This window comes from Neolamprologus multifasciatus, chromosome 3, assembly GCF_963576455.1.
Source record: "Neolamprologus multifasciatus chromosome 3, fNeoMul1.2, whole genome shotgun sequence".
NCBI classification, from domain to species: domain Eukaryota; kingdom Metazoa; phylum Chordata; class Actinopteri; order Cichliformes; family Cichlidae; genus Neolamprologus; species Neolamprologus multifasciatus.
The window spans coordinates 39,489,419-39,516,746 of NC_140441.1; the positions used below are offsets into that span (position 1 = coordinate 39,489,419).

Below are 27,328 nucleotides of genomic sequence, written 5' to 3' on the forward strand. Positions count from 1 at the left end.
TAAACTTTACTTACTTACTTACTTTATTGTCCAACAAGAGGAAATTGGTTTAGCAGCAAGGGCAACAAAAGAGTCATAAAAAGCCACAAGACAGTTATTTGCCACGAAGGAGACGGGTTGCAGTAGGGATAAAAGAAACCTGGAATCTTTTGGTCTACCTCACAGGTACTCTAAAATGACAGGCAGAGGGCAACAAGTCAAACTCATTGTGAAGTGGATGGTTAAAACAATTCACAATAAAATGAGCCTTCCTCAGCACGTTTGTTATAAATCGCCAAAAGCTCATTTTGCCAACAACCTGAGATTTTGCTGGCAGTTTTTGCCACAAGTCCCAACCGATTCTTGTTCTTCAGAGTCATGTTACCAAATAAAACTTCTGTAAAACAAGAACAACATTTTAGATGAGACATTAACCTTTTTGGTAGTGGCATCAGCATGAGGCTCAAAACAGTTTGTGGTCAAGAACAACCCCTAAATACTTGTAACTCTCCACAGTCCCAATATCAGCAGCTTTAAGCTTTAGGCCAGTCAATTGTCAAGGACCATTGACAGTGTACTTGATGATGCTGAGTAACAGCCTGGGATTGTGACTTTTCATAGATATATTGGTACATAACTAGGAGATATCTAAGTACACTGACGCATTTAAGTTCTTTCTGGTAGTTTTTCACAGATTCCTCCAAAGTTGCGAGCGTTATTACAACATAGTAATCATGCAACAAAAAAAAAGATTTGTACTACTCTTACCTCTTTCATGGATCTCTTTTAAGAGATTTGTGTAAATAAATCATTAGGAACCTGACCTTATCCATTTTGTCAAAATGAAAAATTACAGGTTAGTCTTAAAAACGAACCTGTAAGAAGAGTAGGTGTGAATTTCATTATAAAGGAAGTTTTGGGTTGAACTACAGCACCGAGCTTATCAACATCATCGAGCTTATCAACATCATCAGCGCTGCTCAAACCAAAAGAGTGGATGCTATTAGTCCTGTCCACAGTTATTCAAGGGTGTACTGATTAGCCATTACACACTTCAGTTAATGTGTCTTTTTCCCTTATAACGTTAAAACGATTGAGCGCCTTCTTAAACCTTTCAGTGGAAGAGATCCGTTTGCTACATAGCAGAGTAACTACAAACACACATCTCTACTCAGAATCACACAGTCAATTACTCGTGCTCTATATCTCCAAGCACACATACCAGCACACTGCTGCATCAAAGCAGCAGCTCTGGGTGTAATCTCATGATAGATGTACCTGACAACGCACAAACTCACTGAATACACTGTGACCCTGTATCATGAAAAACAACAACAAAGGAACATTTTGAACAGCAAAACCATTCAAATAAGGTAACAAAGAAAAAAGATTTCAATACAGGTTGCACTGAACAGCTGATTATAGAATCATATTCTTCCTGCTTCTTTAAGCATTTCTATGACCTTTTGTCCTCATTTCCTAAAAAGTTGAAGTTCTGACATTGCATAGGGGGGGCCTGAGAACTCGGAAGCTCCAACACAACTACTAAATCAACCATATGGCTGGATTACTGGTGAGAATCAATAATGAATTGGAAATAAAAACCTTTCGCATAAGTGAAAAAAGGGAAATATAGTGCTTTTAATGGGTTCCCCTTTTAAGTTTCCATGCTACAAAGACTGAATCAAGTACAAAGTTTCTCGAGCGATGAAAGTTCAGGGTTCAGAAAAGTGCTGAAGAGAAATAGGAGCTGCAGAAGAGCAAATCAGCAAATCTTTAGAGGAAAACAAGGATCCAAAGGCAGTGAAACTGAAAAGACAGAAACTACTGTTCATCTGTTTTTTGCCACAGTTCAAGCAGCACTGGCATTCCTTCTACATGATCTAAAACCAAGTAGGCATGCCAAAAACAGAAAAAAACATCTGTAAGACTTTTATTTCGGACATTTGTGCTTCAGATTTCATTGACCAGTACCATGAATACGCAGGTAAATGTCCCTTTCAGGAAGCAAAAGATGTGTGGGATTTGCCAAAATCTAATTTCAAAACTTTTTCCTGTGGTCTGCTGATGTTTTAGTTAACAGCTCAGGCAATGGCTACCAGACAGAAAAGGAGGTTTGAACAGCACGGTCAGACCAGCGTCACTAACGTCTGACGCAAACTCAGTCATTTTGTTCTATAAGGAGCTCAAAATATGACAGAAACCGCTCACTTCAGAAAAAGAGCTTCGTGGGTTACTCCTCGTGGGCTTTCAAGGGGTAAAAACAACCATCTTGATGGAAGCCAGTATACATTAGTTTGTCAGACTAGTGTGACTATTCCTTGAAAAAACACAGAACACTCAGATGCTGAGTCATACCAGCTCAGCAAAGATCTTTTACATCCTTTTAAGCCTCAGGGTGCCAAATATGAGGTGTGTTGTAAAACTTCTATAGTTCAGTGAACCAAAATTTGTCTTAAATTAAATCTCTGTTTGAAGGTAATCACCTGGATGCCTTCCCATTTAATACTGAAGGTTAAAAATGTTTCCCCTGCAGCACGAAATTCATTGTGTTTAAGAGGCCAAATTGCAATGAGCCAAACCTGGTGCATAAGACGAGTGTTCATGTTAGGCTATACTGCCTTTAGATCAGACTCCATGTGGAGAGCTCAAAGGGGATTGCATTAAATCACAACTAGCACACTGAACTCTTACCCAAGATAGAGCTCTGTACTGGAAGTGGAATGAAAACAACCATCTTCAAGAACATCAGCTTTCTATAAAACATGATATTCTTCTAGTCTTCACAAAATTAAACTGAATACTTTTTAACCCTGTTTCAAAAAACATTAATGGATTGAAACCCGATAAATGAATAAAGCTACTGCCAATCAGATGTTTTCCAGATGTTATTACATGGTGGATTACAATCTGACAGTACTTTTCTGTGTTCATAATTCCATCTACCTCAGGCCTCCAGCGTGTTTTACCGATGGCTGCAGACACTCACTGTTGTACCTCTCTGCTGACCACCTCCATACAAACTAACCATTCTTTAAACCAGAAATGTCAAATATGTAGTCTTCACTCCAAGAGACCTCTTGCTGCTGATTTTTCAGTCCAGTTCATGTTCATTTCAGTACACCTCAGTCTTTTTTCTGTTTCCCTTGATAAAAGCCTTACTGCCACCCTTCCACCGAGACCATTTCCTTAAGGACATGACTTCCTGTTCATCTGCTGTAGATCATTTTTAAGCCTCACACTTTCCACATTTTTTTAATACACTGCACATCATGCTGAGATATGCCAGGTTAATAGCTCTTTGGGAATCGCCTTGTTGGTGCAAAAATTCAATTTTATGTCTGCCAAACTGGGTTATCTTTGGAATTTCTCAAGATTAAACTACAGAAATTGGAACAAACGATGTGTTTTTGGAACAAGCTGCTAGTAGAAAATGTGTGTAATTTAGCTTTCTGTTATGTGTAGACACAACACTGGGTAATCCCTTGAGTTAGGTCCGGCTTTTAATGTTTGAATGACACATAGATCAGTGTTAAGTGGCCAAGCAAACAAACAAAACAATTCAGGTACACAGACTGGACTGAAATGAGTCAAGCCTACAGAAAGTCCTACAAAACCCAAACCACTGCTCAAAACCACTTTCAAATTCAAGAAAGTCTGGCTTCTTGGGATCAAAATGAAAAGAAATGAATGGGGACTCGAGACCTTTGTATAGTGCTGTATTTTATACTATTCAACCATTTCTTGGGACAAAAAACAGTAGAGGTGTACGTGAATCAACTGTGGCAGAGTTTTATTCCAAAATACTCCCACTGTTTAATTTTTGGAAACAAGATTCCTGAGACTAAACTACAACACAGAGATTCACATGAATACACAAAACTCTTTATCTTCATGTGCTTGAAATTTAACTGTGTGGCAAGTTTATAAGCAAACCCTTCATTACTTTTTGTTTTTGAGTGCTGTGAAATACTTCATATCTGTTTTTAATAAATACGGTCACATTGGGAGCAACTAAGATTTATTCTTTTACACACTATCGTGATTTTTGATTGGACTTACTATCACTACTGTTTCTGCATTTCTTATTCACGACTGAAGAGATTTCAGTCTGCTGTCTGGTTTGGATTTCACTAAAACGAAAACTGGGACGAATATTCTGACGTGCATTAAAAATATTCAGATTCTCTGTCAAACAAAATCTTCTGTCTGGTTTTAAACACAAATTAAACCTTTTCTCCTAAAAATCAACAAAGTCGAGCAGAGCAACATATTGCAGGAACTTGTATGAAACAAGGGAATGAACATGAAGTAAAACTACGCAAACACAGTCCCTGTAAATACATATAAAACATTTAAAGTCCAAGCAACATGCATCAGTCAAACTAATCAAGAAAGAGAAAGAAAACATGAACTTAAAGACACTCCGCTGTTACTTTGATCTTAAAAACGATCGATTTCAAACCTTCAAGCACAACTTTCAGTGCTTTTGAATTCATTTTCTAAGGAACTGTGTACAACTCTCTCCTCTCAACTTCAAACTCCCCCATTGCTCAGCAGAAAAGTATTTATAAATTCTGCTTGCTTTAAAAGTGTAAAACTGTAAGAAGAAAAAACATACAGCACGCCCTCATCTCCCAAATATTTATGCAAAATCTGTAATTTTGTAACAACTTTCTGTAAAACGGATCATCTTTAAACATTTATAAAATTTCTAGAAAATCTTATTTGGAATTTCAAAGTGTCTCCAAAGGAAAGAACAAAACAAAATAAACAGCATTTATCTGTAATCCTACCATTAATAATTGTACTTTTAAACTGATCAATCTGCTGATTATTTTGGCAGTAAATACTACTACTACTACTTTTAATTGAAAACTTGCCTAAAAATGAAGTAATTACCAATAACAAGTGAATTTTGGGTCCCATAAAGAGAAACTCTAAAACATAAAATACTAAAAAAGAAATACCGAGTTATTGATTTTTATTAAACATTCTACTTTTTGCCATTAACTAAGGACCCCCATTAATTAAAGGTCTAAAATGTTATGACAATGAAAGTCTCCAAAAATAAAGAAGTACCATCAATATTATCACTAAGGCATCCAACTTCTAATTATTTTGTGAATATAAATAAAAATGCTAATTTTATGATTTCTTCTGCTCTTTTAGTTGTAAATAAAAAAATAAATAATTAAATGCAAGCTCCAATTGTAAAGCCAATATAATAAATATTATGGGATATTTACTCAGGCGGCTGCTTTTGGATAGATCAACGCTTTAAAAGGACCCCCCCGCCCCACTGTTGTTTTTTTGAAATTACTGATAAATGAACTTTTCTTTATGAACACTAAACAACTAGAATGTGAAACAAAACCACGAGAAACTAACTGTGCCTCTGTTTGTGCTGAATGCAGTTTAAATGAGACTAAAAGCCCAACAACAAAAGTTGTTGCAGAGCCTCCTTCTTCCTCGTGCTTAAAATCAGCCTGGATGCAAAGCAGCTCACACAAAATAAGAAAAGACAAAAATGGTCTTTTGTTTTGGAGCTTCATATTTAGAGTCGGATTGTGAAGGAAGTCAGCAGCTACAAAAATTCCTCTAGAAGAAGAAGAGGATGATAAAACAGTGACTCTGCCCCCTCCTTCGCCACATAACAGGAGGACAAAAGTTAACATAACAGAGGCTCTAATTTAAAAAAGCACATTAACAATGCAATTACACCGTGTGCAGCGTAATTGTAAGAAAGAAAGTCCTGCCTTTTCTTCCTCGCACTTTTCCTTCAGTAGATCTTCCTCTAACTTCTGACCTTCAGGCAAGGCCTCTGGCAGAAAATGACTGGAGGGCATAAAGAAAAAAGACAAAAAACAAAACAGTAAACACAAGACGTCAAAAAAAATAAAAATAAAAATAAAAATGTATGCAACGTTTCTCCTGGCTCAGAACGGGCTATTCGGGGGTGAGTCAGCTCACGGTGTTACTTCATAGAAACGTCTGCGTTAACCTGTTATTGGTGAGCGTTGTTAAAGTGATACTCGATGAAATGCTGTGAGCTGTCGTTCATCTTTAGCGCAGATGAGAACATTACCTACATACAACATCTGCTTTTATACAATATATGGCCCAAAGTATCCATTCATCCAACATGACTGTACACCAGTGTACAAAGGAAGACCCATAAAGTCATTGATGAGCAAGTTTGGTGTGGAAGAACTTGACTGGCCTGCACAGAGTCCTCATCCCAATAAAACGCCGTTGGGATGAATAAGAGGGGAGACCGACAGCTCGGCCTTCTCGTCCAACATCAGTCACTCAGTTCATATGCTTGTGAAGGTTGATGAATGAATACTTTTATCCATATAGTGTATCTAAGTGCCATATCAAAAGCAGGTGATGTGAAGATAACATGCTCTGAAGCGCAAAAATAAATAAACCCCAAATAATGTCACATAAAATTAGTTATACTGAATTAGGGCATAAAATCAAATCGCCTTTACTCTGTCTCCTTGGAAACCTTTCTTATATAAGTAGGACACAAAAAGTCTGCAGAGACAGTATGTATCTCCTCGACGAGGCAGACTTTGAAGAACAGCACAGTTTAAATCCCTCCTCACTGCAGCAGCGAGTCTCACCATCAGTAGAACGGCGACTGCGGGCTGATGTAGAGTCTCTGAGTGTGAGAGGCGGCAGGGCTGAGCGATGAGAGAGAAGACAGGGTGGAGAGGGGGTATGGGGACTGAGGTGGTGGAGGAGGTGGAGGTGGAGGGAGGCAGGAGGCGAAGGCCCGGCTGGCGCAGGTCAGGACCCCTGGAGTGGTGACAGTGGCAGCAGGTGGGGAAATGGCGAGAGGAGGAGAGTTGCTGCTGGGAGAGTCGCAGGATGCTCCGCTCAGAAAAGACAAGTCTGGAGGAGCAAAGACAAGACGGGGGAAAAACATTATTTGTAAAGACTTGAATAAAAATAAAAGACTTGAATAAAAGCTACCAATTGAAGATAATTATATATGCTCCAGCAATAAGACACATAATTAACGATAAAGGTCTTAAAGTCATCAGAAGATACACACTTCCATACTTGTATATCGTTTCACTCTAGTTTTTATTACTGTATCTGTAGTTCTCAAAGGTCGGTCACTGCATTTGCCTGGTACCTGCTTTGCACCCAATGAGGCAAAAAGATAAAAAAGTGAAAGGTGCAAAGATGCATCTACGTGCATCTTATAACCTACGGTTATTAGTGTCACGGCCTGAGGGATCGGCGAGACGCTGATCGGCCTTTTCTGTCTTTTTCTCTCTTGTTCTCCCTCTCTCTCTGTCGCCGGGGTGGAACTCGTTGTGGGTTCACGCCCTCGGCCCACGCCCACGGAAAAGAACACACCTGATGCCCATCAAGGTGAACGGCATTTAAGCCAGGAGGTGACTGCTGGTCTTCGCTGGATCGTTGTCTGCCGCGCGTCAGTGAAAGTCGAACTTCAGCTCAAGAGAAGTCAAGTGTCTTCTATGAATATCGTTCTCATTCCTGTCTTCTTATCTGCAGACCCACTGGATTACCCTTCCCGTGTGAATCTGTGCGTCAAGTGTGAAAAAAGAGGACTGCCGTCGTGTATGTGGAGAGCTGGAGAGCGAGCGATTCCCCCCCTTAGATTTCCCTTGAACCTGTCCCTCACATTTCTGTATATAGCACTACCCCGCACTCTCTGTATATACACCTTGGTGAACTCTGTTAATAAACCCTTGAATTCAGCTGATTCAGGAGTCCCGTGTTTGAGTCCTCTGCATTGAACCTTAACAATTAGGTCCTTCCGTACAGCCACAGTTGTAGGGGGGTGGGTGGGTTTGAAGCCCATCCTACCTGTTGCAGGCCTTCATGCACTCTAGTCTTGTTCTAAGTGAGTGCATTGAAAGCAATTCAAGGAGATTATCTGCTCTCCTCGCCAACTCTCATCAAATGATTAGCTGTCATTAAGCCAGCACATAATCACAGGCCAGCAGGAAACACTGAGATCACATTACACAATCAATTAAGGTTAGTTAAGCACTGGCAGCTGGCGACAGGTAAGTCCTCCCAAAAACTCCCTGTAGAGCTTTCAGCTGATCCAAAATGCTACAGCAAGAGTCCTGACAGGGACTAGAAAGAAAGAGCATATTTCTCCTGTTTTCGCTTCCCTTCATTGGCTTCCTGTTAAATCCAGAAATCAAAATCCTGCTCATCACATACAAGGTCTTAAATAATCAGGCCCCGTCTTATCTTAATGACCTTGTAGTACCTGGACCAGATGACCCTGAATCCTCCCTTAGTTATGCTGCAATAGATGTAGGCTGCCGGGGGATTCCCATGATGCATTGAGTTTTTCCTTTCCAGTCACCTTTCCCACTCACTATGTTAATAGACCTCTCTGCATTGAATCATATCTGTTATTAATCTGTCTCTCGATGGAGTTTTTCCTTCCCACTGTCGCCGTGGTGCTTGCTCATAGGGGGTTATATGATTATTGGGTTTTTCTCCATTTTCTTTGTCTTACTGTATAAAATTGAACTGAACTGAACAGTTTAGTGTGAGACAGCGTCAAATAATGGAAGAAAGTTGCATGCCGGTAGTGTTCATTGCAAAGCAAGAGAATTGTAGGTGTGATGCACAGGATGCCTCCACCTGCTGCTCGAGTCTGGTATGAATGATAAGTCTGAATTATTTTGGTCAACAGTGAGATTACAAATATTTGACGTGACTCATCATAGTTTAATAAATACACTGTTTGTTCAAACTTTAAAAGAAGAACAGGAAAAGGAAAAAAATCTTTTTTCAATTAAGTCGATATTTTTGAATATGTTATGAGATGTTCAATGTTATGAAAGTAAATGAAAAGAGAAATGAATTAAACACGCCGAAGCCCAGAGGGGAATCAATGTGGACTTTTGTGAAGGGGCAAAGGTAAAGAAAAGGAATGTGCTGAAAGGCAAAAGCAGAATATTATTTTTTCTGAATTATCTTGTTTTAATAATTGTTAGCAGGGAAAAAAGGAATTCAAATTAACTTTAGAGCCCAGACAAAGAGCTGCTATTTTCTTCAGATATGAACACAGACAGGCTTAGGGCAGAAAAAGTTTGAAAACCACTCTTTTTTACACAACTAACTTTCATATTCTCGCTGCTTTATGGTGTTTGAGAATAGTCAGTTGTATTTGTCGATGTTGGGGAGTTTAGTTTGGTCTCACATGCATAGCACACAGAGTCAATGAATGTTACAGCAGCAGTTTGTTTTTTTACCTGGTCACACATAACAAAAGAAAGGTTATTACAATGAAATGAAACTACATTTTTTGTGTACATACTGAGACTTTGAGATATCTACGTAACATGGATAGTTGTGTTTTTATTGCTGCATCCATTATTATATATAATAATAAGACAAACAGAAAAACACAAGCACTGAAAGAACATAAAACAAAAAACTTGTCATCAGCACAAAGTCAGTTAAACTTCAGTCTGTTCAGTCAGGAAGCAGACACTTTTGTGAATGAATATTCCACCTGATTCGGTGTAAATAAAAGTAAGAATGAGAGAAACGAGAGAATGGTTTAGGATGTGATGGCCACAGATCACTGCTCTGTCTTTATCCCTCTTGACTGATTTTTCATTACTTTGTGTTACTGTGTCAGCGTAACAAGGCAAGAAGGCGTGCTGCATCTCCCGGCACAGTCAAGAGTGAGGAGGTGATATCTGGCGATGAGCTGTTACCAGAGCTGGATGGCACAGGGCCAGAACTCTACAACAGTGGGCTACTCACGCATGTCTCCGATTTAATCTGGCTCCACGAGGGTCCAATATCCTCATTTAAACATCATGTGCCACATCCAACCCACTTTGACATAAGATGGACCAGATCAGTGAAATTCCCTTTTCTTTCAGCCTGATGTCTGCCACTCCTGCTCTTAGTGGGACCTCACTGTTTATCTGACTTTCCCCAGAGATCACCAGGACTATTGGTGCCCCGTTATCTTCACAGGGGAGAGCAGGTTTATACTGGGTGCATGTGAGCCATGGCCTGCCTCCAACATCATGCAGCACGACCAGTTTAGCAGTGAGTCAGTAATAGTCTGACTTTTGTTTTTCTTTTCATCTTCAAGTAGCACAATGTATGCATGATTTAAGCATCTAAACAGTGTATATATTTATATACTGTGACCTGGAGTGCCTGAAGAGAGATGAAGGAAGCCAGAGAGAAAGGGGAAGAGACTGAGGATGTGCAGAGATCTCAGGCTCCCCGTGGAGAAGCGAGACTGTTAAAAAATGGATTCGGTGCAAGTAAGGCTGATTAAAAGCGTCCAGTTGCCGGGGCGCTCCCAGCTTTGCGCTACGCTCTTTAAAAACAACATCTTGTTTTCAAAAGGCCAAAAGAAAACACTTAATTGTGTCTGGGTTCTGTGCTGGTCCGAGCGTCAAACCACCGGGACACAAACCTGCTTCCTGAAGTCAATTAAGAAAAACACCCGAATCGTATTTCAGCCTCTTGGTGCTTTAAAAATCACCTCTTCTTCTTCTCCTCATCCTCACACTCATGTCCAGACGTCTTCGAGTAAAAGCTGCTTTTAAGCTCCAACCACAAGAGACACATTCAGAGAGAAACTCGAGCTCTATTATATTTTCGTACTATCCTCAACTAGTAATCACTTCACCTGAGAGCAGCGGTATGAAAAAAAAATGAGGTCATGGGTGCTTCTGGCCTTGAATTCAGGAGGAAGACTGTGGTTTTTGTCCTGTTCGTGGACATCAGGTGAGCTCCTTGTCCTCTCAAAGGTATTTCAGGGTGTGTAGGAGCTTGGCCATGGGAGTAGGCTGCGTTCCTCTGGATGTCCTGTGGTGCCTGAGGAGTTTGAGGTATCTAGTCTGTGCCTACCTTCAGTCCCTGTAAAACCGCAGTGAGAGCTTGATTCAGTAAGTCAGACATTTCTCTGTTCATAACTTTATGGGCAGAATGGGTGGAGTAACCACTCAGACTCAGGGATCACTCGCTCCTCCAGGCCGAGGAGTAACATATGTCGCAGTCTTGTTTATAAGAGTGGAGTGGGAGGTTGATGGATTGGTGTTGTGTCACTGATGTGGACACTGTGCTCGTGTGGTGAAGACAGAGCTGAGTATGAAGGGAAAGGTGTCGATTTACCAGTCGATCCACATTCCTACCCTCACCTAAGCCCACGAGCTCTGGTGGAGACTAAAAACAACGTGAAGGTAGAGACAAGCAGCAGACACGAGCTTCATTCAAAGGGTGGCAAGGCTCAGACGTTGAGGCAGGTTCGAGCTCAGAGTAGAGCTGCTACTCTTTAACTTCCAAAAAGGAGCCAGCTGAGGTTGTTTCGGGCATTTGATGAGATGTTCCAGGCACGTCCTCCCAGGAGGAGACCCAAGACAAAGGAATCATGTCTCTCAGCTGGCTTAAGAACGCATCAGGTTCCCATGTCAGTTGCTGAGGAAAAGGTAGCTAGTGAGGGGGAGGTCTGGGTGTAACTTGCTTAGACCACTGCTTCTGTTATCCAGCTAATCACCAAGGATGGATGGGTGCCTCTGGCTGAATAAAATACAGAGGGGTGATGTCCCCCTAACAGGTTTCCAGGTTTAATGTCAACCAAGGTGGCATAAAAGTGAGAAGAGGCCCAGTATTACACAAAGAAGGTGTATTTTGAACTGAAAATCATGCAAAGCTACAACGGTTTTCACAGACCCTTCAAGTTTCGCCATTCACATGATTTTTCTTCACTTCTGTTCAAATATATCTATAAAATACTTGTAGACTTGTTTTTTTAGCTGTTAAAAAAACCTAGAAAAAGTTCTTCACTAACAGAGCTGATAAGTTTTATTCCCCGCAGCCTGCAGGTGGTGTTGATTTGAAATATCTCACTTTGAACAGATCCTCTCAAAGCTGCAGCGTTCAGGGTTCAGGAGACGCTGGCACAGACAGGCAGCGCTGCGATTGGCTCCCAGGGAAATGCAGGTGGAAAGAGTTCAGCCTCCGACAGCTGCAGCGACACAGCACGACTGCAAAGCAGCTTTTTCCTCTCAGGGGAAACAACCATGTTTCTTCTTGCCTTCCTTCAGCTTTTAGGTGACCCAAAATCACTGCCCGCCAGAGTGGCCCCTGCAGGGTCCTGAACCCTGAGCCACTCAGTGGCTACGCTCAAAATGCTTGTTTCACTGTAGGTACATTAGTACTAACAGTTTAAATACTATTTAAATATAAACACAGCTGAAAAAACACCAATTAAATAACAACATTACTCATTTCACTGACATTACAATCAAGTAAGTTTCATTAAATTATATTCTATTTCATTTAAAGTTCTTTAAAAAACTGCTATTACTTCATTTTAAAAGCTGAATTTGGTGGTTTTTGTTTTGTCTTTTTTATTTAGGCCCATGTCCGTTTTTCATTTTTAATGTTTTAATGGTGCGATTTGTTAGCTTCCACTTTGATAAAGACAATTAAATCTTTAAGGACTTGTTTTTAATAAGCATAATTACAGAACATACGCAGTGAAATATGGATTGAGATGCTAGAATCCATTTTGGGGTTTTCTTTTTTATTTAACACGTTAGAAAAGCCTTAAAGTGACTGAGAGTTGTTTAAACAGTGCAGGAACAATGTTGGAATTTCTCATCAATTTAATATTTATTTATCAACAAAGACTACATCAATTATAGTTGTAGGCTAAAAAGGTTGGAGCACACTTGACTTTCTCTTTATGCTCAGTGTGAGTGTTACCCCCCCTGCTGTGCTGATCCACGTTACTACACCCTAAAATGAAGGGTGCAGGATGAAAAAGGCGACAACAATGAAGCATCTTTTTTTTATTTTTAAACACTCCATCTTCAAATGCGTTTTCCTAAAACACATTTACAGGAAATGTGTTTTCCATTATTTTAATGTCAGACTTTAATTCCCTGCAGGAACCCTGGACAACAACATGAATGGAAACAAATGATGGTGAGACTGCAAAAAGCAGACTGCTGCTGAAAGGAGTCCTGCTGTATGAATACTGATGATGGAGAGTACTCTTATTATTATAACCTCATTAAAACAGCCATTAAAGTGAGAGAGCCTCCTTTTGAGATCCTTTACATCAGTGTGACTCATGAATCCTCCCGTCTGAGATGCTGTTGGGAGATTAAACACAATCTACCTTTAATTTGATAGTTGGTGACTTGTCTGCTCGAGTGAAGACTTTGTTGTCTTTTTAAAAACAGAAGGGCAAATCTGAAACTCTTTTTCAGGCTAAGTATTTTAGACCTTTCCTGTCTTTACTTTTCTTATTTTCTAAAGAGGTTAGAGGAAGTTGGCAGGGGGGCTGGCTGAAGTCTATCCCAGCTACCACTTAAGTTGATCACAAGTTAACTTAACCCCACTAACTACATGTCTCTGGTGGAAGCCATGTGGGAGGAAGCCAAAGTACCTGGACAAAACCCACACAGATCCAAACTCGTCACAGAAAGGCGTGACGGTGTCCTCCTGTGTGTGGACCTTGGAAAGTTTTACCGGAAACCTCAACTTTCTTTCCTTATTTTCTGTCATTTACACACCGCTCCAATGCTGGAGGTTGTTGAAGACCAAGAGGAGATTAAACCCCGACAAAACCAAAGCAGAGTGTCTGCTTGTCTGGCTGCACCTAGAAAATCTCTGCATTAGGGCTGTGTTATATCGTCTACGATGACGCTGGCATGAATTTGTTTTCATGATATAAAAATCTTTCAGCACAATAGCAATGCTATGCAGCTACATTCTGAACGAGATAATGTGATATCATGTCAGAGATCTGCAAGCGATGCACGTCAGCTGATGTAGATTTTGTAGCTAAAAGGCGAGTTACTTCCAACAAGGAACAGTTTCCAAATTATGCAAGAAAACAAGCAGTTTCACTGTTGAGTACATCCAGGCTACGAAGGAGAAGATGCTAGCAGCTGGTCATGTGCGACCTAAATGTAAACAAACGACTGGCTAACTGCGCTCCACATGATAGGAAGAGTAAGGACGGAAACCACTGATGTTGTTACATGGTGGGACTTTCAGCAGCTGGTTAAAAAGATTGGCCTAACTTCATCCTAGCTAACAGGCTTTTTTACACTTTTATTTAAAGTTTCCAGAGAAAACACTATCTACGATACTTCTTAACCTCTATTTGCTGCCTGCCAAGCTGCAAGCATCGATTAAAACACCGTTCAGTACTTTCTTCTATATCGTCAGAAACATCGTTATTAACATCTTCTTGATGCATTCTCAATCATCCAGGAAAATAATTCTCCAAAAGTTGATTCTGTTCATCTGGACGTAGCGTTTTCTGGGAGAAACGTTTCGTCACTCATCCAAGTGACTTCTTCAGTCTCAGCTGACTGCAGGTTTCCCCAAATCTGATAAACAGTACATTTGCATAATGACTGAAACCAGGCCACTGAAGGAACAATGGGCTGTGAGGTCAGTTCCTTAATCATAATTATGCAAATTCTCATGACCATTGATCAACAACCACTGACCAAAACCCACTGATCAAAGACCACTGATCAAAGACCACTGATCAAGTGACTGAAGAAGTCACTTGGATGAGTGACGAAACGTTTCTCCCAGAAAACGCTACGTCCAGATGAACAGAATCAACTTTTGGAGAATTGTTATTAACAATTTCTTTGAAATATTCTCCTACAATTTGTTACTGTCCAATTCAAGTTGTGAACTGTTACCAAAGACGAACCCTGGTGACGTCCACCGCACTCTCCAAATGAGTCTGACTTACTGGAAGAAATGCAAACCAAGAGTGGGGCTGAAAAGCCCCAAATAACAGACCCAATACTCTCAGAACATCCCTCAGTTACGACACGGTCCTAATCCATGTCCAAGTCCTGGTCTGAGGTTCAACTCAACACACTCTGCTCTCCAGCACCCTGGCATACACCAGGGAGGCTGGGCAGTGTTTGGGTCTGGCACAAGCTACTCATTTATTCACATGAAAACACGAGTGTGTGTGTGTGTGTGAGTGTGTGTGTGTGTGTGTTGAGGAGTACCCAGGTTCCACAGGGTGGTCTGAGCAGCAAGCTCCTTGGCATCATCCAGCAGAGCACACAGCTTGTCAGGGATGTACGTCCTTCGTGTGGATTGTATCACCACCTACATGTACGTACGCACACGCACACACACACACACACACACACACAGTGTTTGGTTAATGTAGAAACAAACAATCATTTCACTGAAATGAAGACACACAAAGACCGGGGAGGTAATTAATGGGGTAAGCCACAGTCAAAACTGCATTGCTGGGAAACAAAAGAAAAACAGGCGAGCTGCTGGCTGGTTTTATGACTGTTTCTGTAACTTTAACATCTTGTGAAACGGTTTAAATAAAAAAAATAAAAAAACAGCTTTAAATGGAACTGCTGAATTTTACACAGACTACAGAATATAAACGTTATTTTTTTTATGTTCATGTGCTGATAACACAGGAAGAATCTGGATGTTATAACGGGATAATGTTAGAGATGGTCATGATATGTAAGACTTCACTGAAACAAGAACACAAGAACACTTAAGTAAAAATTCACTGAATATCAATTTATTTGTACTTTTAAAATCACGTCTTTAAATGTTTAAACTGATTAACATAGAAATATTTCTCATCTATGTACATGATTGTGTTGCATTTCAGCTTTGTGACATACATAATTTACTGCTGTGGACAGCCCACAGCACAACCCTGTCCCACCAGGTTGTAAAATAATCTGTCCTTGTGCCTGCAGCAGAATCATATGTATGGAATATATAGAAGCTATAAATAATTCAGTACGGTCAAGTTATGTTTATATTTGTGGTTGCTTCATTAATGTTATGCATGGTTACAGACACACACATATTTCTGTTTTACACCTTCTCGCAGCTGTTTATGGAGATTTATGGACTACATGTTTATGCATTAATGCAGTCTGCAGTGCTCTCGTGCACAATCTCCTTTTTATTTTTATTACTGTTGTATATAAAAACTTTGCACCTTAATTTAAAAACCATCTCAGCCTTGCCTCTCTAACTTTGCCTCCAAACCACTCAGCATGAGCTGTTCCTCTGATGTCCTCATTTTGTAATCTTTTCATCGTGTCCTTAGCATCTTCAGCTCGACTTCCTGTCTTTTTGTCCGAGCTGACATCCTCAAACCTTTCCTTTTACTCTTGCTGTTGTCCTTCTGCCACAAATCAACCCTCACACTCATCTCCACCCAATCCACAAGCTTAGCCCCCTAGGTGCTACATGTGGTATTTTGTTCATGTTAACAGGTATGTTAACGTTAGCTAATATTAGCCAGAAAAAAATCTGTCACTTATGTAATCAAGCCCATTTGAGCTATGACGGAAAACTAGTGTCAACATCAACAGGAAAACTGATTTATGGAGCGAAACGTTTAGCTTTTAGCAGCAATCCTGAGCTAACCTTAAGCAAGCTAACATTATTCAAAAATCTAGTCTGTGATTCGCCATTTCCTCCAAACTTCCAAGGCTGACCTCGTAATTTAGCTGACCTTTTTCAGATAATGTCACAAATCAGTAGTCACTTGATTCACAGAGTATAGTCAAGTTACAGCTAGGAGTTAGCTTCCTAACCTAGCAAAATGGCATCCAAATGAAAATGCTAGCTGGATAGCATGAGCCACAACAATATTTCGTAGATAATAGCAAACAGTATTGATTTTAGCCATAAGTCTATTGTGTAATCGCACAAGTTAAGATGCATGACTAACACTACTTTTTTTTTAGAGACAGCTACAATTAGCATGGATAGAGAGCTAGCTAACACTTAGCTACACAGCACATGAAGAGGTGCTAATGATCCAATACACTGTAAAAATGTCAGTGCAGCAACTCTAAATGTCATTAACTGGATCCTGCACAGGAAGCTAGACGACCATGTACATATATAAGGACAATGGATGTGCATAAATTCAGACACCTCTCAGATATGTTTAACTGCATGCATGTTTATGTGTTAACATCTAGTCAGTCTGAAACCTTGTACAGTAACAGTAGCTTTCCATCCTGCCCTGGTGTGGAGTACAGGTAGTATTCTGGGGGCAACCAGCAGTTTTTGCAGCAGTAAAAGTCGAGCAGGCTGACGGCCGAGGTGATCTGACTCTGCTTGAGCGACAGCAGGCTGGTGCCAGTGAGGGGGGTGCCGGGCAGCAGGGGGTACATGCAGCGCTCCAGGTCATCTGACGGTACAAACACATATACAGGGGAGCAGAATTAAGTTAGACAGGTGCTTCCTTCAGCTCAAGGTACATACGACTTCTTTAAGACCTCACAGAGTATAAGAACAACATCACAATGAATAAGAATTTGCAATTTGTCTTATTCATTTATATACACCAGTAAACCCAGTTGTAACTTAACCTGTGAACCCAAAATACTACATTGACCTTTACATGAAACCTTTTCCTGCTGCTAGTAGTTTTATGTTATATAAACACTCTTGTGGAGCGGACAACACAGCGGAAAAATTGTGTCGTTTATGCTGGACAGCGTAAGTGTTTTACTCACATTTGTGACTTGAAAATCAATTTAACGGAGTATAAACCCATGTAGGAGCATGTGTGAATAAAAGGCCTTAAAAGACTTAGCCTAAATGGATCCTACTTTTCTCAAAAAGCCCACTGAAAACACCACAGCAGAAAAGATGATACTGCTGATTTCACAGCCTCTCAAAAACCTCTCAAAGAGGCAGTGAAGTCAGGTGGAGACAAATAAAATGTCTCTGAAGTCTCCACAACAGCAGCCCTGTGTACCCTTTAGTGCTAAAAAGACAAGTGATACCGACATGCAGGGGTGCGTCTAAAGGTGGGCATAGGTGTACTATAGTAATTTATTTGTGGGATAGTCACGAGGAGAATTTGAAAAGATTTACAAATATATATCAGTTTTAAAAATTAGATTAAAAAACCTTTATAAAGCACCAAATGAATGAAACGGGGTAATACATCGAGCCATCTCTTCTCTTCCACTTATCCACTTCAGGTTCTGATTGTCAAAATTTACTTTAAATATTTAATACCCTGTCTCGTCCATATATCAAAACCATAGGGCAAGCCTATTCAAATGGCGGCCCGCGGGCCAAATGCGGCCCAGAAGCAACCTGCGAGTGGCCCTGCCTGTGGTCCTGGCAGAAACACAGAGAAAACGCAAAAAATTAATTCATTAATTAATTTTTAAAAAATTAAAAAATCCTACAGCGTAGTGTAGACTGTGAATGCAACACTTCAGTAGCCTAGCAATATTTAACCCACAATGCACCGTGATGTAAACATATTAAACAATCATCGTAATATATGATGCGACAACAGCACGTCTTTCTCAGTCCAAAAGCGCAAAATTGACAATGAACCCTGCCTGGACTGACAAATACTTATTCATTTTACCGCCAAATCCAAATGCCAAACCAATGTGTTTAATTTGCAGTGAGTGTGTTGCTGTACTTACGAAGGCACCACAATGACAAACACCAGACTTTCTACACAAACTTTCCAGAGCAATCTCAGGAGAGGGCTGCAAAAGTACAGTTTAACTGCGAGTTTAATAATCTTACAACCGGAGTTGTACTACCATGGTGAGGGTCCTGTACAGTCCAAGAGAGAGTTGCAGCAGCTTCCCTTCGTGTTTGCTTCTTGGCGAAGAAGAAAAGGCCTTTCACAGATTCTGAAACAGTGAAATACTGCATGCTGGCCGTGGTGGATGCGGTGATAAGTGACGAAAAAATTAAAGTAAGTGTGACATCTGCTATTAAAAACGTACCCCTGTAGGACAGTTCGTAGAGTTGAAGTTCTGGCGTCAGACGAGTTTGAAATGCTGTTAGATGACCGTTTTTTTGGATGGGAAATTGCTCGGCTTGCTGCCGTTAGAGGGACACACAGCTGGCGAAATAATGTTTGAGAAGATTTCAGCTCTTTTTGAGGAAAATGGTCTGGATATGAAGCGTGTTTGTATGTGATGGATGGGGCTCCATCCATGGCAGGAAAAGTGAGTGGTCAGCAAAATATTTATTTTAATTTGAAAGGGAATTATCAAAATGGTTTTTTTATGATTATTATTTCAAATGTGCAAAAAATAGTTTAGTTATAGTTCCCCTTTTTTAAATGGACCTTTTGGTGTGCATTTGTGAGAGACCAGATTTACAGGGGAAAAAGGAATTTAAAAAAATTACTTGTTTTTCAATACAGTTGTGTGGGTTTGAAATTGATCATGATCTGCTGCTTACTGGCTGCAAAAAAATATCTGGCCCAGATAAATTCCTCGGTTTGAAAATCTGGCCCAACTAACTTCTTAGTTGAATAGCCATGCCATAGGGGATACAATGGTTGTACTGCACATTAAATATGGATAACTCGATATGATGACATTTTAAAATACTGGAGGCAGCCCGTGCACTTATGGCATGAATTTGAAAATCCTAGTAGATTTCCAGTCTCAGTGAGCTTGAACTCAAAGTCAAGGTCATTGAGACTTGAACTTGTCTGTGATTTTCAGAATCCTGCGTCACTTATTCTCAAATTATGGTGTTCACTTCCCCTCCTGGCAGGGGGAGTATTATTGCAATAGTTTTTGACAAGAGTAAGTTAATAATTATGGACATATACAAAAAGATGTATAGACTAATATAACAAGGGAATGTGTATAATTATTATTATTTATTTATAGTGTATAACCAAAACAGATATATTTGATGAGTTAAATAGGGGGTGGAATTAAAAAAAACTTTTTTTTAAACCCTTCTTCCAACCGGTTTTTGAGCAGGAAATATTTTTGTGAATGTGAATAAGATGAATTTCATAAATTTCATGTTTACTGGTTTGTGTTTCGTGCGTAACATTTGTTACTTATATATTCACGACAAAGTGTTTGTTATGGGCGGGTCAACTCTGAACCACTGGCAGTGAGGTTAAGTGAGGAAACGTACTTATGGTGAATTTCTTCTTTGTTTAGGATTTACTCACTGGGATATAGAATAGTTGGGAACCCATGGCAACCATCAGAAAAAGCCTATTTTACGTAGGAGTCACCACTGGAGAGCAGTCTTGGTGAATAAAGGGTGGTGTGATGGCGCTGGATGAGCATCATTTCTGCCCCCCGGTTCTTCTTGCGGTTCACTGAGTTTAATACTTTTGACTGCAGCACAGTAACAACCAGGCTCATCTCATCACTAAAGCAGCGATCATAAAGTGTGACTGACTCAGCTCTGCTCCATCTTCCCCAACTTTTCGCTCAATTACTCCCTCACTGACTCTCAGTTTATCGGGCGACAAATCAAAACCCAGAAATAACTTTAATTGGTTTCTATCAGCAGGTTTTTTTCAATTATGCAACAGTTTGAAGCTGGACTGAGAGGGAAATGTGGCAATAAATGAAAAGAGGTAAGCTCGGCAGTCCTTTGGGTTTTCATCTGCACGTCTGTGTCGGTGCACCTCATTTTGCAGCCTCACTTAAAGAGGCTCCAACAACCTGAGCTCATGCACAGCGTATTGTTTTGGTTTAATTTATGGAACTAATTATTTGTTGCGTAATCCCCCTGTTAAGTGCCAAGGCTTTAGTCTTTTTAATGTGCAGCAACGCTTTGATGAGTCCCCAGAAATCATCTGACCATCCTTCTCGCCCTCTGAAGTTTTCCATTAGCTCTGTTTGTGTGCAGCACGTCTTTAAGGTTTTAAAAACACTGAACACAGTGAATATTTTATCACTTCAGAAAAGAATCACTCTGGGGTCACACTCAGGTTTGAGTGTGAACATTAAACTTCTATCGGGACTTTTCCATAGCGAGTAATCCAAACTACGCAGCCAGGACTGGGTGATATATGGAGTTTTAAATATATCGATATATTTTTATATGAGATATGAGATGTGACAATATCGTTTACATCGATATAGCATCTCTCTTTCGTCCACTTTTGTCTCTACGCTGCGTTACTCTGCCTCACCTCGCACCTTCACTGAACAACTCCCCCTCCCCCATCGCTTCACCTGCAGGTAACGACAAGATGGACATGGAGCTATCAAAGAGGAGCTGAAAACATTTGGAGATGACTATTTTAGTGCTGTCAGCGTTAATCTCGTTAACATGACGTTAACGCCATAACTGCATTAACGCGGCAAATCTCCGTTAACGAGTTACCGCGCATCACTCCATGCGTGGCGTCAATGCGATAACAAGCTAACCGCGCTAACGCATTGACATCGCATAAAATCCTTTCATTTTCTCAAAAATCGACAGCGAGCCTTATGTATGAATTCTAGTTGTGCTTAATGACGGCGAACCGATTTTATGTGGTATAAAGCAGCAGACTCAGCTGTCTGTCAAAAAATGCTTTAGTACGACTTTGGTAAGCTATGAAGCTGCACTGCTTGATGGATTGTGGAAGCATTACTGCTACCGTAGTCAGGAGCCTCGCGGAGTGATACGAACTGTGCTTCAACGTAATATTACCGTACTGTGTGTGTTTAAGGACCACAAATGGCACCTGTTCAGAGGCGTGGTTACAAATTGGATTTCAAACTCCAGGCTGTCAGTCACGCACTAGAAGTTGGGAACAGAGCAGCTGCGAAATCTGTCTTTGTTATTATGCTCAGCGTCTTTTAGTTTACATTTTGACAGCACAATTGTGAGCTTTTTGTTATGCACAAAAACAACATTGTTTTATTTTATTTATGGAGCATTATTTTAATAAATGCTGATAACTTATTTCTGAGTAATTTTTTCATGTACATCTACGCTGTATGTTAATAAAAGTGCCTGTGTGAGATTTGGGGCACAGCTTTGACTAAGAACTCTCTTTTTGTTCTTACTTTATGGCTTTAACAAAAATATCGAGATATGAATTTTGGGTCATATCGCCCAGTCCTACATGCAGCAACATATTCATGATCAACCTCGTGTTCTGGATGTTCTCTTGGTTGACTCAATGAGAGTAATGTATTCTGAATACTTTGGATTACTTAATATATTATCATGCTTTTTATGAATGTCCTATTGCTGTGTGATTTATTACTATTACTGAAGGTTACCAATACCAACTAGAGGCGTTGAAAGGCTGCTCCAACAGAACTTATTGATTCGGAGGAAACCACGAACAGTGTACAGTCGAGTCTTAATAGCTTACTTACAACTGGGCTCGTCAGGCACTCTTCTTGGCTGCAGTGGTTATTATTATATTTACATGCTTCCAGCTCCCGTTTTTGCTTGATGACAGCTCGTACTTTTCCTTTTTCTCCCTCCCTCGCTCACAGACACATAACGGGTATGGCAGTCCATTCTCCCTGCAGCACGGACTACACTGCCTATGAGGCTACATTCTTAAGGGCTATGCCTGTAACACTCTGCCTATTGCCTTCATATTAAATTATTATTTAAATAATCATTTTAAAAAATATTACTTCACGTCATTATGTGGGCTGTAAGTAGAGGTGACATGGGCCGCGAGATTGAGACACAGACATTTGAGCCTCTTAATGTGTGTTTTGTTTGTGTTTCCACCAGCGTGGAATTATCAAAAATAGAGAGGGCATAGCCGAACATATGAAACAGGAAAATACCGCTGTGTAATCCATTTATTTCAACTAAGTCACTGTATTCTGAGTATCACCCTTTTAAACTGTAAAGGAGTACAGTTACTCATATTTTGTCTTTTAAATACATAATGCCCGTACATGTATTCTGTTACTCCCCAACGTTGACCATAGCTCTGTAGCTAGCCACCTAGTAGCACTTCATTACACTGCATGTTAACTAGCCAAACTGATAAAAGTTGTAGTAGCGCTCTACTATGTACTTGCCTGTTTTTTAATAGAAATCCTTCAATCATAATATATTATATTATCTTTAGATGGAAACTAACTAGTTGACTTACATTTCATAGATATCTGTTAGTGCCCGTTTCATGGCGCTAACAGAATTTGGATTGTTTTTAACTCTTAGCAGCGCCTCGGCATTTGTTTTAGGCAATTTAAGGGGCATTTAGCCTTGAAATAAAAGATGACTTAAGTGGATAACACTAAGACATTTCTAAATTTACCAGCTGCCATGAGTCATGAGTTTTATTCATTTGGATTTATTCAGCACACTTTCCCTTGCACACCTGCTTTATGCAAAAATCACCTGTTTGAAGCCAGAGAGAATGGCCTAGCAGAAGCAATCAGATGAGGATCATTGTGCAGCCTCTTAATGAACCATACAATGCCAGGTCTCCATGACACCGGACAATCATACATGTTTACAACTCTCTACTCGACACAACAAATGGCGAGAGTCACTTTCAGCTCTTAATTGTCGCCTTAGAAAGGCTGAGGAGTAACAAGAAAACATAAAATGATCAAATTAAAAACAAGTTAATTAAAAAAAGCAGAAGATAAATGATGCATAAATGATCACAAACAATAATAAAGGCTGAGGACAATAAAAAGGATGTTTAAAAAAAAAAAAAAAAATCACACAAGTCTATAAAAACACCTATGTGTTTTTCTTTTTTTCAGAAGCGATGTGAGGGAATTCTGTGAGACATGTCTCCTCGAAATCAATCCCAGCGATGATGGGGGGTCGGGATGGCAGAAGTTATAGTTACATTTCAGATGTCTCTTTGATGGCTGATGGTGTAAAATTGAGGACGGCTGTACAGAGAGACGGCAGATTTTATTGTGAGCCGGAGGCCGAGTGGAGAAAATGATGGATGGGAAACAGATTTAAGAGAAGCTCGTTTGGATCATTATCTGAATGAAACTGAAGCGAAGAGCTGTGATTAATGGAAATTAAACAGCATAGTTTCTGCCACAGCATCCATCATCATAAGTCCGGGTGACACGGGTCAGCCCGACCTCCAGACACCAGTCACTAATGCAGGACACTGTCCGCGGTGATAATGTCTGTATCTGCGGTGGTCATGTCGCTCTTTTTTACGGTGGCAGGTGTTTTTCTTCTCTGTCAGACTATCGGAATCTGAGGACGGTGATTTCTAAAAAACTTCCTTTTTTATTTCTTCTTTTCCATCTTAAAGAAGAGGAAACAAAGAAAAGAAACTGAAGAGGCCAGGCTGACATCTCTGAAGTAGAGAATGGACAATTTCTATCTGACACAAAGATGAGTTAAGAGTGTGAGCTTTGTCAGTGCTGAGGTGGTGAACGTAATAGACCTCAGAAATATCAAAAACAGAGTTCTTCAGCTAAATGAAGTGCCCGAACAGTAGACGGTGTTTATCTGACAAACAATATGGTTAGCTGTGAAGTCAATTGCACTAACAGCCCAGTAAGTCAGTGCTTCAGATATCTGTGTGCCAAGTAAGAATCCTGTTCCAAAATGGCCAAAACACTTCAGTTGAGGCCTGGAAACATTAAGAAACCAGTCATGGTGGCTACATCTATCCAAATACCTGAATCAAAGCCCATGGCTCTAAGCTCTAAGTGACAGAAAGTCAAATATGCATAAGGACCCTTTATGGAAAATAAAAAATAAACAAACCCTAAAGGTTGAAGGCTTTGTTGGAGAGCTGAGTTCGGAGGAGTTTCGACTCTTTCCCCATATGACAACCTCCCGTTTACTTTTACAAAAACTTTACTTTTACAAAAACTTTACTTTTACAAAAACACGAAGGTCGCTGTGAGGGTCAGCAAGCATAGACCCATTCTATATCACTCTAAATCCTTTTCAGCAGCATCTTCCTGCTGGGTTGGACGATGAGTTAACATGATGATGTCATCGAGTCTTCTGAGTCAGCAAAGCGCTGTAGATGTTGTGTTTCTTCTTCTTCTACATCCAGACTTAATGCACTCTACAGCTACCATTTTGCCATTTTCCCAATAACAGGATGGAGATTTTTATTTTTGTCTCATCTAGAGCCTTCATCTGATCTGAATCTTCTACAGAAATAAACCGGAGAGAAAAGACTGTGTGTGGCTGAATGTGGACAGTGGACAAGATCTGAACCCTCCCCAAATGAAACCTCTCTCTCTCTCAGAATCACTTCATCTCTCCATATCATCGTCTCTTTCTGACATCTTCCCATCATAAATATTTCACAGCCCATTTATAGCAGAGTTAACTCGCAAACTTTTCTCATTTTCAGAAAATCGCCACGAGCACGAGGGAACACGAGCTCGTACTCTGACACCAGATTATTATTGCGGCTTTCTCAATATATGTGAGAGGCTTGATGAATGTGGTTTGTAATGGATGAGACAAAGTCGAAACCTGATCATATGTACAGGAAGAACAATCTAGGCGAATTTTCCTGGCAGAGTGAAAAAACAGAGAATGACCCTGTGTTACAAAAAAGGGAAAAATAAAAACAAAGTGCAGCTCATTAGAAAGCCGCAAGCGGTCCAGAAGAGGTTATTCTGACAGCAGAAAGCACTTTCTACTCTCCCAGGGAGGGGATATTGATTGTTTGGCACTACACATGATTTCCTGTTAGAAATGGGAATTATTTTAGAAATAAATAGTTAATGCCATATTTTGAGAATTTATCTGCAAGTCAAAACAAATGCTGTGTATGAACAAGCAGACCTGGACATCCATCCATTTCCTTCTCCTTATCTGAAGTGAGTTCGCATTGACAAGAGGGCAAACTGACCATTTTAGACCCCTTTCCCCACCACCACTCCCAGTTCATCCTGGGAGATCCTGATGTGCTCCCAGGTCAGGTGAGACACAGAGTTCTGGGTCTAATCCAGGTTTTACTCTCAGTTGTGGGAAAACCTCCTGAAGGATGAGGCCTTCCCCACCTCACCTGGAACTCCAGCTTCTCACCCTGAAGCTGAGACCAGACAGTGTGGAGGATGCTTGTATCTGCGATGTTATCGTTTTGGTCATTACCATGATGATCTCATGTAAACAGGTGGTGGCTGGACAACCCAATAATTAAAGGTTTTGTGGTGTACTTCTGAAGTTGGGCTAACTCTGGTGGAGTCAACACGCAGTGAAAACATGCTCGAGCTTCAGAGTAGATCCACTCCTCCACTGCCAGCAGAGATTTGATGTTACCCCCTAAATGTGAGGGTAAGACTCATCAATTTCCTGAGGAGGCTCCGTAGTTGGAGCACAAGCTCCTATTTTATAAAACTACTCTACTGCCATCCCCAAACTGGATTCTGTATGTTTGTAGCAAGCAGTGACCCACTAATACAGACACTGGCACCTTAGTTCTATGGTACTCAAAATCAACATCAGCCAGTATTTGTTGTTGACTCATTTTCCACCATAATTTGCAAATAAATTCTTTAAAAATCAGACAATGTGATTTTCTGGACTTTTTTCCCCTCATGTTGTCTCTCATAGATGAGGTATACCTATGATGAAAATTACAGGCCACTCATCTTTTTAAGTGGGAAAACTTGCACAGTTGGTGGCTGAATAAATACTTTTTCGCCCCATTGTACTTTGGTTAATTCTCAAGAAAGCAAATGACTACAAGGGAAACATAAAACTATTTAAAACTGGTGACAAACTCAGCCAAACTTTAATCTACAGCTGGATTATTATGAAAGATATTCGATCAGAACTGATGAGAGATGTGGTTATTATGCAGAAAATGAACAATTTCACAAATAAAACATCAACTACAGATGAGGAGAAGATCTATGCTGCACAGTTCTATCTTAAATTGAACTGAGAATGACAGAAAATTCATCCACATTGTTCAATGTTTCAAAGAAAATATCTGTCTGACAACCACCTTCACAGTTTTACGCAGCCGTTTAAACTTTGAAAAGGGGGAATTGATTTGACTCCTCACAGAGGAAAAAAAAATCCATTATACATTAAACTGATGACTTTATATATTTTTAGTTTTTGCTCATTAGAAAGTTTTAACAAATATTTTGCTTTTTTTTCCTCCCTACAACTGCTGCAGCTAATGAATGCTTTTGATTAAAGTTGAACTTTCTAGCATGACAACCATCCAAAGAAGGAGAGGGGAAGACGAGACTGCAGTCAGGGGTGGTTTACAAGATATTAGAGAGAGCTGCTGTGATGTGTGGTTTGCAGAAGGTAGCACTGACAAAAAGACAGTGGATTGTCATAGGGAGTGTCCAACATGGACGAGATAATCAATGAGTACATCAGAGGGACAGGGCAGCAGTTTGAAGAAATTAAAAAGCTAAAAAGGCAAGGCTGAGATGGTTTTGGACACGTGAAGAGGAGATAGTGGAGGCAGAGCTGCCAGGCAAGAGGAAAAGAGGAAGGCCACAGAGACAGGGTGAGGTGGAGGTAGACGGTCCGCTGTTGTGACCACTAAAGGCAGCAGTTGAAAGAAAGGAGAAGCAGACTGTGACCTGAATAAAAAGCTGTCATTTTTAGATGT

The 27,328-nt window shown here is 40.2% G+C and overlaps 1 protein-coding gene across 5 annotated transcripts in view; it reads right to left on the reverse strand.

Annotated features, from left to right (window-relative positions):
* Positions 1-3,755: 3,755 nt before the first annotated feature.
* The window catches only part of rbm46 (RNA binding motif protein 46), a 35,347-nt gene continuing 11,774 nt past the window's right edge, over positions 3,756-27,328 (reverse strand). For 4 of the 5 annotated variants that reach the window (XM_085145118.1, XM_085145089.1, XM_085145107.1 and 1 more), the window contains exons 8-11: positions 17,010-17,209; positions 15,021-15,123; positions 6,612-6,882; positions 3,756-5,817 (exon numbers count right to left, since the gene is read on the reverse strand). In XM_085145118.1, the coding sequence (XP_085001244.1) occupies positions 6,614-6,882; positions 15,021-15,123; positions 17,010-17,209 (572 nt within the window). In that variant the 3' untranslated portion in view covers positions 3,756-5,817; positions 6,612-6,613. Of the gene's footprint in view, positions 5,818-6,611; positions 6,883-12,309; positions 13,125-15,020; positions 15,124-17,009; positions 17,210-27,328 lie in introns of those variants that run through there. The other variant, XM_085145103.1, reaches the window with a different exon arrangement.